General features: G+C 44.7%; 1 protein-coding gene across 1 annotated transcript in view; it reads right to left on the bottom strand.

Moving 5' to 3' along the window:
- Window positions 1-1380: 1380 nt before the first annotated feature.
- The window catches only part of LOC114586116 (semaphorin-4A-like), a 29507-nt gene continuing 14118 nt past the window's right edge, over window positions 1381-16769 (bottom strand). The window contains exons 10-14 of the mRNA XM_028709094.2: window positions 16389-16539; window positions 14072-14261; window positions 13087-13202; window positions 5594-5751; window positions 1381-4813 (exon numbers count right to left, since the gene is read on the bottom strand). Of these exons, the coding sequence (XP_028564927.2) occupies window positions 4408-4813; window positions 5594-5751; window positions 13087-13202; window positions 14072-14261; window positions 16389-16539 (1021 nt within the window). The 3' untranslated portion in view covers window positions 1381-4407. The remainder of the gene's footprint in view (window positions 4814-5593; window positions 5752-13086; window positions 13203-14071; window positions 14262-16388; window positions 16540-16769) is intronic.

The following is a 16769-nucleotide window of genomic DNA, read 5'->3' as shown; positions in this document are numbered from 1 at the left end:
GCCGCGTGGCACGTTCAGCTTCTGAAAATCGTTTGAAAACCAAAGCAGTAACTTCCAGGTTTTCGGCATTCAAGTTCCGAAACGTTCGTCAACGGAGACGTTCAAGAACCAAGGTTCCACTGTACACTAGCTAAGGATGTTTCTGGAATACAGTAGGCTGTGGTTTGATAACCCTGAGACTGGACTACTGCAATGTACTGTATGTGGGGCTGCCCCTGGGACTTGGTCTGAAAGCTACAGCTGTTGCACAATGCAGCAGTAAGAATGCTGATGGGGTCAAACATCCAACGTCGTGTCTTCTAAAATATCGGCATTGGCTGCCCATATGCTACTGGGTCAAGTTCAAGTTTTATTTTAACATACAATGCCCTGAACAACTTGAGTACCAGACATTTTAAGGATCTGAGCACTTATAAATATAAATAAATAAATAAATAAATAAATAAATATTTAATACATTTAAATTATTATTATTATTATATCGTAGCTTCATCACAGGGATCACTTTTAGGAATGCTGCTAGTTGACCTCTGGGTTTCCCGATAAGTCAGGTATGTAGGCGTCTGGCTAGCATCCTCACTGTTAAATTTCAAGACTATCTTGAAGACCTTTTTATGCTAACAGACCTATTCGGGTGTTTAAATTTTCTTAGGTTGGACCCTGTCGTGTATTGTTGGTATGGTGTTCTGTGCTTTGTTGCATCTATTTTTGTACACCACATTGATATTTTATGAGTCCGGTAAGTGTGAGATAGGGACGCGGGTGGCGCTGTGGGTTAAACCACAGAGCCTAGGACTTGCCGATCAGAAGGTCAGAGGTTCGGATCCCCGCGACGGGGTGAGCTCCCATTGCTCGGTCCCTGCTCTTGCCAACCTAGCAGTTCGAAAGCACATCAAAGTGCAAGTAGATAAATAGGTACCGCTCCGGCGGGAAGGTAAATGGCATTTCTGTGCGCTGCTCTGGTTCGCCAGAAGCGGCTTAGTCATGCTGGCCACATGACCCGGAAGCTGTACGCCGGCTCCCTTGGCCAATAAAGCAAGATGAGCACCCAGAGTCGGTCACGACTAGACCTAATGGTCAGTGGTCCTTTACCTTTAAGTGTGAGATAAGTTATTACAAAATATAAAATATTTGGCAATCAAATACAACTGCTTGAAATGGGATGGCTGATCAGATATTCCTAAATATATGGCTCTCAGCTGCCAAAGTGGCAACTTTAGAATGCATCTGCCTAAGGCTCTTCTGAAGATGCAGGAAGGAAAATAGTAGTAGTAGTAGTAGTAGTAGTAGTAGTAGTAGTAGTAGTAGTAATATTTATTTATTTATTTATTTATACATACATACATACATACATACATACATACATACATACAAACAAACATACCCCACCCGTCTGGCTGGACTACCCCAGCCACTCTGTGCAGCTTCCAACAAAATATTAAAAACACCATAAAACATCAAACAATAAAAACTTCCTTAAACAGGGCTGCCTTCAGATGTCTTCTAAAAGTCAGATAGTTGCTTATTTCCTTGACATCTGATGGGAGGGCATCCCACAGGGCGGGCGCCACTACCGAGAAGGCCCTCTGCCTGGTTCCCTGTAACTTCGCTTCTCGCAGTGAGGGAACCGCCAGAAGGCCCTCAGAGCTGGACCTCAGTGTCCGAGCAGAACGATGGGGGTGGAGACACTCCTTCAGGTATACTGGGCTGAGTTGGGGAGCTAAAGTTCTCACGTTGTGGGCAAGAGCTTCAGTGCGGGTGAGGTGGAAAATACCTGCATGGGGTTATCACTAATTGTGGGAAGATCCACTGAAGAAGACAAGTGATGGTACCAACTGAAGGCTCATGCTCTTTTTTGTCCAAAATTCCTGGGGCGGAATTCCAAAGCCATAGAGGTAGATCAGAAGCTTTCCAGGCCTTCTCTGCTCATCCTTTCTCCAGGTCCTCCTTTCCCCAGGACCCCACGTCCCCTTTCTCTGGCCTCCCCAGGTTCAATTGCTCTTTCCCCAGTTAGGCCACAAAGTCTTCTCCTTCACCAGCACCTACTCTTTTCTCAGGCTCCAGTTTTTTTTGCCCTGCATCTGCTCTGCCCCGTCTTGCACCAATCCTTGTTCTGACCTATCTCAGCAAGCCCCAACCCTTTGGTGCTTAGCTTGTCTGTGACATCAAACAATGGCAACCAATGGCACCAGAAGTCAGGGGAAAAAATGACATTTCCCCCTTTTTTTGGTGAAAAGTTGCCAGTCACCCACGTCCAGATGGAACTCTTTGTTAAGAGAGTGGGTTCTGAATATGCCAGAGGTTCCCCAGGCTGTGGCTGATAGAAACTAGAGCTCCAAACACCTGAATGGCATCAGGTTGATCTACTAGACTCATTTCTTCCACCAAGATGGCTCAGTTAAGACAATGCTTCCAAGCAAAAGTCTGGAAGTTAGGGAACGTGACAGAAGCTCCTCCTCCTAGAAAGGATTCTGGTTCCCTTCTTCCATTTCCAGGTCTCCTTTAACCATGGGTGCTACAATTGCCCAGGGTGATGACATTTAAAGCCATCATTCCCAATCAGGGCTTGGAGGTGACCAGTACCTCTGGTTTTACCCAGTTCAGACATAGCAGCAAACTATCACCAGAGGAAACTTAGGAATGGAGGAAAGAATCAGGAAACATGAGAGGAGGAGCGTGCACACACACACACCTCTGTAGTATCTTCTAAGGCTCCCACTTACTTGGGAATGAAGTCTGATTGAACTCAGTAGGACTTACTCCTGAGTATGCATCATCAGGATTGCACTGCAAGCCATGTTTTGGAGGATTATAATAAGATGTCTGATGGGACAACAATGCTAGGCATCAACAATTCAGCACGCACAAAATGACTGGAAATCTGAAACCAAAAGGTTCAGATTCTGAAAATAGAATATGCTGTTTAAATCAGGCGCAGCTACTTAGTTTACTTAATTCCTCACACAATCCAGTTCAAGACTCCTCCAAGAATCAGATCACTGGATATAAAGTCTCATAAACGCTGAAAAAGATTGTGCAGGGATTTTAACTGTATGGAACGGGGTGCATATATTGAGCCCAGTGTTATTAGGTGAGCTTCTTGTAAAAGCCCTTTGACAAAATTCCTGCTGGTGTCTTTGAGAGTCTAATGAGCTTTGAAAGCAAGTTGGGAATGTAAAACAATGACAACACCCTTGGATTTAGGAGATCCTGTGGCAACCATCTGTTGCCCAAAGCAATTATGACGTAGCAGCGAGTCCTTTGGGTCAGCCTCTGAGCATTTATGGGATTTGCTTGTGTGGTGGCTGTACATCTTGTTGATCAGTCATTGACCTCACACTTTTAAGTGCATTTCTCCATCACTTTCCTAATGGCAGAAAGTATTGGAAAATCTGGATAAGCGTGGATTTGTGTTTTTGTTCTGGAAAATGCAAATCTGATAGATTCGGCTTTAAATGCAAACTGAACCAAATTTCTCCCCCGTCCCGACTAGAGAGAGAGAGAACAATCTGCAGTTGATTCAACAATAGAGTGATGCTACGGCATAAGGTGGGTGATGCAAATTGAAGTCCAAAGTGGCCATGCTGGCTGACCTTCACCTCCGCTTTATTTTTTAATTTAAAGTAGGCAAAGTATGAACTTGCACTCCTCTCTTCACCTCCCTGCCACCCCCACAAATATCTGAAGCACATAACAGAAGGGCCCAAGACCACATGAACCAGATCAGCCATAGGAATGGCTCAGTTATGAAGACAAACTGGGAACCAACTCAGGCATGATAATAACTCCAGGTAATCTTACACAGAAGAAATCATTCCGTTTTGGTTGGGCCTGCCAATGTCCTGCTCTGCTGCCCCCGCTTGCACCCCTAGACTCCGACCTCACTTTCCGTTATGGTAGAGCTGCCTAACAATGGGGCTGGTTCTGCAGGCAGCACAACGTGTTGCTAATTTGCCCTCCTGTATCTGCCCTTGAATTGTTGGTAGCTTAAAATCTGCCTCTCAGCCCTGACTAACCCACAAGCATCCTTCTTCATCTTAATGAGCATCTGCAACCTGGAAAGCTCTGGAGATCAGGGATTGGCGTTGGTATTCCATTTGTTTTTAGGATTTAGGCAAACATTTAAGAGAGAGATCTATGGATTTGGGTTGTGAGTCAATCTATGGAGGTGAGGACGGGGACCTGAATAAGTGAGAGGGATTCAGCAAGCTGCACAACCTGGCTTTCCCATGGCGTTGTAGAGAAAAGGGGACAAGGGAAACTTGAAAGCAAGAGGTAACAGCATGTTTACTTTTGTGGTGCTTGAGAACAGCATCACAATAGTGGCAAGATCTTTGTTTGGTTGCCTGTGGTGAGCTGTTGTGATCTCAAAAGGTTGCTCCTGCAGAGGGATGAAGCTGGACCAGGTTAGATTCCCTCTACTGCCACAACGCCTCTGGAGTCTTCCCCATATGCCAGGTCGAAGTCCAAGCAGTTGTTTTTAGCCAGGATGTTCTGAAAAGATCCACCACCACCTTTGACACAGCAGATCTTAGAGCAGTTGGCAGCTTCCTGGCAAAGGTTGCCTTGTGGAAGGCTCTGGCTGTCACGAAGCAGGAGTTTCTCTTGACCTGATGCTTTATTGGCTTTAGAGAGGCTCCTGCATCCCGGCCCTTCCATTTTCAGATTGTCAGGGAAGGAGAAGAAAACCAAGGTCATCACAACCACCACAGTAACTGAGCTTGGGGAAGCTCTGCTTCTTCTGCTGCTGCTGCTGCTTCTGCTGCACCCAATTTCTGGCCTTCCTCCCTCAATATCCTGCTTCAAGCCATCCCTAAGGAAAGGAAGGACCCAGGAAAGTAAGAACCACCTTGCTGGACCATAGCAAGGTCACATTCACATTATACTTTTAAAGCAGTCTTATTCCACTTTAACAGTCAAGGCTTCCCCCAAAGATTCCTGTGAACCGTAGTTTGTGACAGGTCCTGACTTCATTGACCTACAGTTCCCAGCAGCCTTAACACACATCTCTTCCCAGGATTCTCCTTGTCTGTTAAAGTGGTGCTTTAAATGTATGGTGTGGGTTTCAGTGTGAGGAAAGGATGGAATAATCTGTTTAGTGTTTTCCAGTTTTAAGGTCTGCATGAAAATTCATACAGTTCCATGTACATTGCACCCAACTTGCATTTTTTATAGGCAATTGCGCTTAATCTATGCACACACACCCAAATCTCCTAATCTAATGAATTACAGTACATTATTTTCACTATTACAACAATTTTTGTGTGCAGCACCGCAGAATCCGAAGACAGCTGCATTTCAAATCACCTAGTGAACTGAAGTGCACATAAGGTAGGTTTGCATTTATTTGCAACTCAAACCAAATTCCACAACTCCCCATCCCCACTAAGGAACTCATCCTTTCATAGAATCATTGAGTTGGAAGGGACCACGAAGATCATCTAGTCGAACCCCTTGCAAGGCAGGGATTTTTGCCCTAGGTGGGGCTCGAACCCACAACCCTGAGATTAAGAGTCTCATGCTGTACTGACTGAGCTATCCTTAACCCTTCTATGTGCTTTCACAGAGTGCTCTCTAGCTTACAAATACTTACCTGTCAGCATTGGAGATTTGGATTTCTTTGCACCTGCGTCCGTTCCAGGCACAGTATGGATCTCGCGCTGCAATGCAGTCGGTACAGCTTTTGTGAATGCCACAGTTGGCCATTGTTATTTGAAGGACTCCTTTGCCATGCCCCACATGCAGGATTCCCTGACAATGCACAGACAGAGATGTTCCATTGCTATCTGGAACCCATTAAAGGATGACAGGCCGAAGGTCATCCTTCCGCATCTGGTATATAATTAAGTTGTGGGAGTCATCGTAACAACAGGCAACAGCTTTAAAAAGTCAAATCAAAATGTAGTTATATAAACATTTAACTACAAGCTACAGGGAGGCATTTTGGCCCTGCCTGACAAAACATCAATGTGAGTTAGACAGAGGTGTGTGTTTGCAACTTCCGGCTTTCTGCTGTGGGAAATGGCTGCCTCCCTCACGAATGGACCCCAGCCGTGCCAGTAACCCAGGGCTAATATGGGAGTAATTAGCCCTGGCAGACTCCCCAGGGTGGGGGAGGACTGTCTCACAGACCCGCAGATAGCCTGTGATCTGTCGGCTCGCATCAAGGTGCGAGCGGTAGGGGCGCTGGGTCTAAGAGCACAGCATGGCTGGCACTCTCCGGAGCCACTCCTACATGCAAGGACACCTGTTTCTTAAAAATTAATAAGATTTGACCAAAAACAGGCATGTTCTGGACTGAAGGAGAAAAAGGAAACAATCTGCGGAACTGCACAGTTGGTGGTGTTTAAGATTGGACTTCAAAGAGATTCTCATCATGGTGTTTCGATTTACGGAGGTGATCGGTACATACTTTCTTTATATCTACATTTGCTTTTATGTGCTGAACCTCATTAGAGAGATCTAATTTTTAAATGGAGTACAGGTGGATATCTGTTCACAATTAATTATTCAGCTGTGCAGTTTTAATCGGACTTGACAAAAGATAAAGGAGCGGCCAAGATGGCGTTTGCTAGCTCTCACGCAGGATAAAAAAGAGCAAATTACTCCCTTTTTCGAGGGAGTAGGAAACATTTGTTGGCTGATTCTACAACAATCTGAGACAATAATTTGGGATACAGTGAATCTGTTTGCATGCTTTTCTTCATCATGGGCGAGAGAGAAGGCGAAGCGGGCGTCTAGCAGCCCCACTCCAGGGCCCAGAGGTGGGTCTGAGTGGTCCCTGGAAAAGCTGATCAATCACCAAATGATTTATAACTTCATTGCTACATATGTTAGTGAACAGTATGCTTAACAACATAACAACTTTGGAATACTGGGTCAACAGCCCAGAATGGGAGATAAGAGTGGAGCCAGGAAAAGCTGCATTGACAAATGGACAGAAGGAAATATATATATAACAAAATCCACCCTGCACTCTGGGACAAATGCAAACAACTAGCCGTCTGGAGAGCTGAAACGGAGACCTCACATAAGACAGACACACATACCAACAAACTCCACAAACTAGAGAAACGCCAGAAGCCCAGCCACCCTCCACAACAACCCATGAAACAAACAGTACATAACATATCAGACAGGATCCTCACCTCAACTGAAACCAAAGTACTCTCCAAAGGTTTCAACTTTGCAGTCGCCCCGAGACGCATCCCCACGGAAAACATCATATGCGGAGTCGAAGCTAGCCTAACCAAAATCAACCCAGATGAAGCCAATAAAATCAGACTTGAAGTCACCAACATCCTCTGCTCCAGCAAACCACCCAGAAGCAATTTACACAAAGAAGAACAGAAAGCACTCACCAACCTGAGGAAAGACAACAACATAATCATTCTCCCAGCAGACAAAGGTAATGCCACTGTTGTGATGAACACATCGGACTACCAAGCAAAACTATCAAATCTACTCCAAGACCCTACCTACCAACCTATAAAAACAGATCCCACCACCTACCTGGAAAAAACCACCAAATCCAAAATAAAAGCCTCTCCTATCAGTGAAGAAATCCAGCTAAGAATCATCCCCAGAGAAAAATCATCCAGATGCCCCAAACTCTACGGCCTCCCCAAGATACACAAAGAAGGAACACCACTCAGACCAATAGTCAGCTCCATAGGCTCACCTCTACAAAATCTCGCTAAATTTCTCGCCAAGCAACTCCAGCCCTATGCAGAATCCATCTCTTCACACGTTCCAAACTCCTTCCAGTTCATAGAAACAATAAAGAAGCAAAACCTACATCCCAATGACCTACTTGTGAGCTTCGATGTTGTATCTCTCTTCACACAAGTGCCCATTAATGAAGCCTTGACAGCCATTCAAAACAAATACAATCCCCCCGAATACATCTTGGACCTGACCAACCACTGCCTAACCAACACGTACTTCATCCACAATGGACAAAGATACAAACAGATAGAAGGAGCACCTATGGGATCACCCCTCTCACCGGTCATCGCAAACCTGTACATGGAACACTTTGAAACCAATGCTTTAGACAAGTCAGAACACAAACCCAAACTTTGGCTCAGATATGTTGACGACACCTTTGTAATTTGGCCACACGGGAAGGAAAAACTGGACAGCTTCCTCACACATCTCAACAGCCTACACCCCAAAATACAATTCACTATGGAAATAGAAGCCAACAACCAACTTCCCTTTCTTGACGTCCTAATCTACAAAAAACCTGATGGCTCCCTAGGACACACTATCTACCGGAAAAAAACACACACCAACCGCTACTTACATGCACAATCACACCACCACCCTGCACAAATAAACTCCGTAGCCAAGACTCTCATCTCCAGAACCAAACGCCTGGCTGACAAAGACCACTTGACAACTGAGTTACAGAATCTCTCAAATGTGTTAATTGCCAATGGATACCAGCAAAACAGGGTTACGAAGCTAATCCAAAAAGAAACACCCCCCAAAAACCAAGACACAGAAGAAAACAATGGCATGGCCCTCCTTCCTTATATCAAGGGCACTACAGATAAAATTAGCAAAATCCTCCATAAACACAATATCAAAACAGCCTTTTGCGCCAACCAAAAAATAGCCAATATCCTCAGAAACCCCAAGGATAAAATCCAGTTGGAAAACCAAGGGGTCTATGAAATACCCTGCAAAGTCTGCCCAGCCACGTACATTGGACAAACAAACAGACGAATAAATGCACGTATCGCAGAACACAAGAATGCCGTCAAAAAAGAAGAAAAAACTTCCTCTCTCTTCCAACACATGAAAGAAACAGGACACGAAATTAATTTTGCAGATTCCAAATTGCTCTCTAACATGGAACATCACCACAAGAGAATAATCATGGAAGCCATCGAGATAGAGAAACACCCTCACAACATGAACAAGCGTGACGACACATCCCGCTTGCCAGACATCTGGAAATTAGCCCTCCCCACAAAAACTGACACCAGATCCAGAGGCACACAGAACGCCATCACCAATCAACCACACCAGACCCAAACCCAGACCCTCTCCACAGATAAATTACAGACACCATCCAGTAGCCAAACCATGGTGGCACCTCCGGATGCTGCACCCCCCTGCAATCCCTACACAGATCTGGCTGGCACAGGCCACAAAACCACAGCTCGCCCCTATACACGAAGCCAAGCCAGAGCACAACTAAATGTAGTACACCCATCTTCTCAGAAAAACTCTTCACAAAGTTCAAGAGGTCAAGACACAAAGGCTTTAGCAACTAATCCACACCTAATGACCCACCTAAGTGGTACTCAGGATATCACTCAAGAAATCACTCAAGATATCCCTCAAGCAATTAAGGAACAAAAGAAGAAAAGGCACACTAGCCTGGGAACTTCCTCTCTGCCCAGAACATAGGAGGCCACACCTCCTCAACAGTATTTATAGGAACTCAAACACTGAGATCCTGCTCTGTCCCAGTTACAAGAAGCCGAAAGCACCAGCCTGAAGATGACGAGTGAGACCTCGTCGAAACGTCGCCTAGACACCCCAACTTTTACACGGGAAGATACCCGAGGACACCAAAACCTGCATATATATATATATATATATATATATATATATATATATATATATATATTTGCTTTCGTAGATTTTCACGGGTATAGGTATGCAGGTTTTGGTGTCCTCGGGTGTCTTCCCGTGTAAAAGTTGGGGTGTCTAGGCGACGTTTCGACGAGGTCTCACTCGTCATCTTCAGGCTGGTGCTTTCGGCTTCTTGTTACTGGAACAGAGCAGGATCTCAGTGTTTGAGTTCCTATAAATACTGTTGAGGGGTGTGGTGTATAGCCTCCAATGTTCTGGGCCGAGAGGAAGTTCCCAGGCTAGTGTGCCTTTTCTTCTTTTGTTCCTTAGTTGCTTGAGGGATATCTTGAGTGATTTCTTGAGTGATATCCTGAGTACCACTTAGGTGGGTCATTAGGTGTGGATTAGTTGCTAAACTATCAAATCTACTCCAAGACCCTACCTACCAACCTATAAAAACAGATCCCACCACCTATCTGGAAAAAACCACCAAATCCAAAATAAAAGCCTCTCCTATCAGTGAAGAAATCCAGCTAAGAATCATCCCCAGAGAAAAATCATCCAGATGCCCCAAACTCTACGGCCTCCCCAAAATACACAAAGAGGGAACACCACTCAGACCAATAGTCAGCTCCATAGGCTCACCTCTACAAAATCTCGCTAAATTTCTCGCCAAGCAACTTCAGCCCTATGCAGAATCCATCTCTTCACACGTTCCAAACTCCTTCCAGTTCATAGAAACAATAAAGAAGCAAAACCTACATCCCAATGACCTACTTGTGAGCTTCGATGTTGTATCTCTCTTCACACAAGTGCCCATTAATGAAGCCTTGACAGCCATTCAAAACAAATACAATCCCCCCGAATACATCTTGGACCTGACCAACCACTGCCTAACCAACACGTACTTCATCCACAATGGACAAAGATACAAACAGATAGAAGGAGCACCTATGGGATCACCCCTCTCACCGGTCATCGCAAACCTGTACATGGAACACTTTGAAACCAATGCTTTAGACAAGTCAGAACACAAACCCAAACTTTGGCTCAGATATGTTGACGACACCTTTGTAATTTGGCCACACGGGAAGGAAAAACTGGACAGCTTCCTCACACATCTCAACAGCCTACACCCCAAAATACAATTCACTATGGAAATAGAAGCCAACAACCAACTTCCCTTCCTTGACGTCCTAATCTACAAAAAACCTGATGGCTCCCTAGGACACACTATCTACCGGAAAAAAACACACACCAACCGCTACTTACATGCACAATCACACCACCACCCTGCACAAATAAACTCTGTAGCCAAGACTCTCATCTCCAGAACCAAACGCCTGGCTGACAAAGACCACTTGACAACTGAGTTACAGAATCTCTCAAATGTGTTAATTGCCAATGGATACCAGCAAAACAGGGTTACGAAGCTAATCCAAAAAGAAACACCCCCCAAAAACCAAGACACAGAAGAAAACAATGGCATGGCCCTCCTTCCTTATATCAAGGGCACTACAGATAAAATTAGCAAAATCCTCCATAAACACAATATCAAAACAGCCTTTTGCGCCAACCAAAAGATAGCCAATATCCTCAGAAACCCCAAGGATAAAATCCAGTTGGAAAACCAAGGGGTCTATGAAATACCCTGCAAAGTCTGCCCAGCCACGTACATTGGACAAACAAACAGACGAATAAATGCACGTATCGCAGAACACAAGAATGCCGTCAAAAAAGAAGAAAAAACTTCCTCTCTTTTCCAACACATGAAAGAAACAGGACACGAAATTAATTTTGCAGATTCCAAATTGCTCTCTAACATGGAACATCACCACAAGAGAATAATCATGGAAGCCATCGAGATAGAGAAACACCCTCACAACATGAACAAGCGTGACGACACATCCCGCTTGCCAGACATCTGGAAATTAGCCCTCCCCACAAAAACTGACACCAGATCCAGAGGCACACAGAACGCCATCACCAATCAACCACACCAGACCCAAACCCAGACCCTCTCCACAGATAAATTACAGACACCATCCAGTAGCCAAACCATGATGGCACCTCCGGATGCTGCACCCCCCTGCAATCCCTACACAGATCTGGCTGGCACAGGCCACAAAACCACAGCTCGCCCCTATACACGAAGCCAAGCCAGAGCACAACTACAGCCATCTTCTCAGAAAAACTCTTCACAAAGTTCAAGAGGTCAAGACACAAAGGCTTTAGCAACTAATCCACACCTAATGACCCACCTAAGTGGTACTCAGGATATCACTCAAGAAATCACTCAAGATATCCCTCAAGCAACTAAGGAACAAAAGAAGAAAAGGCACACTAGCCTGGGAACTTCCTCTAGGCCCAGAACATTGGAGGCTATACACCACACCCCTCAACAGTATTTATAGGAACTCAAACACTGAGATCCTGCTCTGTTCCAGTAACAAGAAGCCGAAAGCACCAGCCTGAAGATGACGAGTGAGACCTCGTCGAAACGTCGCCTAGACACCCCAACTTTTACACGGGAAGACACCCGAGGACACCAAAACCTGCATATATATATATATATATATATATATATATATATATATATATATACTGTACTCGGCAAATGAAAGGATACATGGCTGTTTAACATGATGAGACTCGATCAGCCAGGGACTGAGGACTTTGAGAGAGTTTAAGATTGGAATGTGAAAAATATGAGAACAAGAAGAAAGCAGAAAATATAATTGTGTGAGATGATTGCTTCAGAAGTCCAGAATATGGGAAGTCCGTTTGAAATTTAATAATTAATAATTCGGATTGTAATTTGGTGTTGTTTTTTTCTTGATTTGGATTATAACTGGATTTGATTTGTTATGAATTGGATGTTTTTAATGGAAAACTAATCTTATTATTATTATTTTAAAAAGACAGATGTGTGTGTTTGGCTGCAGGGCAAGGAGTCAGGGCACCGTACTCTGCCCAACAAAACCCCAAACTCTCAATAAGGTAACTAATACATACACGTACACACACACACACACACACACACACACTGCTCTTTTCTAGGAAAAGAGGTGCCAGAACTCACCATGAACACATGCAGGTGAAGTCTCTTGACTGCTTGGGAATCAGCTCCCTAGGATTTCAGTCAGAAATCTTTTCCCAGTCCTAACTGGAGGTGGAGGTGCTGGAAACTGAACTTGGGGCCTTCTGCACATGAAGCATTGTGTCCATTCACCACAAATAAAGTACTTTCTACTCCTAATGGTTTTTGGATCAAGAACTGATATAAAGAGGAAGCTGCCTAATAATACCTCATCAAACCACTGGGCTCATCTAGCTGGCTGGCAGAAATTCTCCAGGGTCTCCGACAGGGGACATTGCCTGCCCTACTGGGGACTGAACCGAAAACCTTCTGTATGCAAAGCAGATGCTCTGTGGCTGAGCTACAGCCTTTTAAAAGCTCGCAGCTCCAGTCTCTAGCCAACAGAGCCTTCCTACCTCTTCAGGAGAAAGCAGCAGACTCCTGATCGCCTCTGGCCTCACAAACAGCAAGATCTCCTCCACAATGTATGCCTCGTTGCCAACGACCACTGCTTTGTGAATGATGCCCTGGTCTGTGGAAAGTAAGGGAAGATGCCGAGGTGTCAAATTGGATACGATGGTGGCGGAACAGTTTGTTGAAATACAGGCCTGCCCTCCTCAAATGTGTGGTGGGAGTCCAGTTATGAGAGCTAAGGAGACAAGCAGGTGAGGGAAGCTGAACTCCACTCTGCCTGCAATTCATTCTCACTTCTGCTTTTGGAGGTTCACCTGTGGCAGGTGACAGGTAGTCAGCCTCTGAGATTTCTACTTTTTTAAATTGAAAAATTTGTGATCGATTCATTCCGCCTCATCAATCAATCTGTCTATCGTTTTATTTGCATGCCTCTTTCCTAAGGTAAAACCATGCTCAAGGCGACTTATAACATATATAAAAATTACATAACGGCAAAACAGAACAAAAGTAGTCATGAACAAGAAACGAAACACCAAAGCACACGAGCAGATTTTACAATTGCCACATCAGCTATAAGTTTAAAAAAAAGATACAACAACAGCAATAAACACGCCCCCCCAATCCAAACAATTCCTAGCCTAATATATAGTTAAATGTCACAGCCCTCATTTTTACCCCTTATTGGGTCAAAAAAATAAATAGTTCACAAAGCTCAATAGTATTATTGTTATTATTATTAAAATTTCTGTACCACCCTTTATCCGAGGATTACAGGGCAGTTTGCAATATAAAAACACAAAAAGACATAACAAAAACAATAAAACCCAGCCCCAGTTTAAACAGCCATAGATTGTTTGATGAGCCAAAGGCCCGGGGAATGTTATTGACTGGTGCCAAAATATAGGTAACAAAGGGGCCAGGCGAGCCTCGCTGGGGAAAGCATCCTACAAATAACTCAATCTCTACTACTGGAGCATAAAAGCATACCTGTCCCAAGAAACATCACATAGTAGGTCCTTCCCAAGGAGTTATGCAATTCGTGTACCGTAATCTGGGTGTATTTCACATTTGGCTGCACCAGTAGAGGTCGATTATCAATTGGCTGAATTTTTTCATCCATCACATAGTGCTGTCTCATGAAGCTGTGGGTGTTGTGTGAAGTGGGGGTGATGGAACACTGCAGGGATAATGTGAAAAGAGCTGGAGGTCAGTCCAGCATCCTGTTCTCACAGTGGTCAGCCAGATGCTTTGGGAAGCCTGCAAGGAGGACCTGAGTTCAACAGCACTCTCTCCCCTTAGTTGAAATTCCTAGCAACTAATATTTAGAGGCACGATGCTTCCAACAATGGAAATAGGACATAGACACTATGAAGAAGCCGAAACATGATAAATGACCAAAAAACAACAACCCCTGCCTTATACTGAAGGAGATCAAGATGATAAGGGTCTGGAAGCCAAGCCTTATGAGGAACGGTTGAAGGAGCTGGGTATATTTAGCCTGGAAAAGAGGAGACTGAGAGGAGATATGATAGCCATCTTCAAATATCTCAAGGGCTGCCACACTGAAGATGGTGCAAGCTTGTTTTCTCCTGCTCTGGAGGGTAACTCAAACCAATAGCTTCAAGTTACAAGAAAGTAGATTCCGACTAAACACCGGGAAGAACTTTCTGACAATGAGCAGTTCAACGGTGGAACAGACTTGTACTCTCTTTCACTGGAGGTTTTTAATCAGAGGTTGGATGTCTGTCTTCAGTTGAGATTCCTGCATTGCAGGGGGTTGGACTAGATGGGACCTTGTGGTCCCTTCCAACTCTAAGATTCTATTATTCTACTTTTCCTCCACTGTTTCCAGGCACAGGCCATGCTTTAAAGCTCCATGTCTGAGCACCCTTTTCTTTGCTCCGTAGCTTTCCTCCCCAAAACCCGCTCTTTAAAGCTCAACTGGAGCAAACGGCAATCCACAAAACCCCAAATAGACATTTGCTCCAATTGAGCGCTAAAGAGCAGGTTTTTGCAGGGAAAGCTCTGGGGCAAAAACACCACCAACAACGCTTGGATACTGAACTTTTAAGTGCGGACCTGTGCCAGGAAAGAGCAGAGCAAAAGATAAATGTGGATAAGCCGAGTCAGATCATTGGTCCTTCTAGCTTTCTACTGGAAAATCCTATACCAGATTGGTGCCCTCCAGAACGTGCTGGACTCCAACCCCCGTCAGACCCAGCCAGCATGGCCCATGGTCAGGGATGTTGGATGTTGTGCAATAGCTCTCAGGGAGGCGTCTTTCCCAGCGCTGCCCAGAGATGCCAGGGATGGAGCCTGGGACCATTTGAGAGCCAAAACAGGTACTCTACTACCAAGTTACCAGAATAACAAGAGGCAGTGCTTTTTTCAGGGGGTACCTCAAGGGGACACAGTACTGGAACCTCTTTTTTGTTGTTAAAAAGTGTGGGACGTATCTTCACTGTAGCAGTCAAATACTGTACAACATTTGCTGTTTCCTTTAGTGGACACACAGGGGAATGTTGCTCCAGACAGGGAGAACTTCCTGCCATACATGCTCTGGACCACGCTCCCCCTGTGTGTGACCAGGTAGATGGGCATGACCCTAGCAGACCCTATAAAAGGGCTAGTCACAAAGCCATCTTCCTTTCGTTGGCTCTTTTTCTGCTCTTTTACCATCTTCTGCTGGCTCATCCTTACAGAGGATGGAAGCCACAAGGTAGAAAGTCTGAGGCCTAGCTCAGACTTCCTTTCTCTACAACTGTAACTGCAACTGCAAGATAAAGCCTGCCTTCAGGACAAAACTGTGAACTGAATGTAAGTAAACTTTACCAATACTTTTAAAAGAAGACTGTCGCGTCATTATTGTTTTTAAGAGGGAACTAAAGGGGAAATTTACCAGGAACAATCCAATCTGGACAAGCCAGACTGGATTGTTGAACATATATGATTCTAGGGAATCCATCAACTTGCTTCCAGATAAGGGATAGTGCTCTGCTGCTAGCTCACTAGTATGAGTGAGGAGGGATAATATTTAATCAGTATATCCTCTGCTACTATCCACAACATTTCCACAAAAAGTGTGGCACTTATTGCAACAACTTCATGGTGAGTACTGGCACCTATTTTTCTAGAAAAAAAGCACTGATAAGAGGACTTTGAAAACACCCATTCTACTCCAGAAAAACAACAGCTCCAAAACTGGGGAGAAAGGAGGAGAATTTTGTAAGCATTCCCCACCAGAAGCTCATGTTCACCTGGTCCCTGCTCACACCCTTCTAAGAGGGCTTGAAGCGATACTCACACTGCCAGGGCGAGGGTCTGGGACCTCCCCCTCATAAGTCATCCATTGGGAAAAGCTGCTTTCCTCTTTGAATTTCCCATCATCAAAGACTTTGTTGATAGCAGCAAGGCTGAAGGCACAGACTGCCGAGCTCCAGAGATTTCCCACTTTCCTGCAAAGAGATGGGCAAGTCAGCTGCACCACTAGAATGAAAAGGCACTCTGCAAATGCTCAGAGGCACTTATCTTCATTACTGTTTAGTGCGCCGTGGGACCAAAGAATGGATTCCAAGATAGGGATGGATGAATCTGATGTTGCTTTCTCACTTTTCCAGTGTGAAAATCAGCTTGTCACCTTGTTGCAATGTGTGTGTCAGAAACCACATGTATGTCCGGCGCTCAC

Source organism: Podarcis muralis, chromosome 16 (genome assembly GCF_964188315.1).
Source record: "Podarcis muralis chromosome 16, rPodMur119.hap1.1, whole genome shotgun sequence".
In the NCBI taxonomy this organism is placed as follows: Eukaryota; Metazoa; Chordata; class Lepidosauria; order Squamata; family Lacertidae; genus Podarcis; species Podarcis muralis.
Note: the sequence above shows the minus strand (reverse complement) of the source record. Positions and strands in the feature narration are given on the sequence as shown.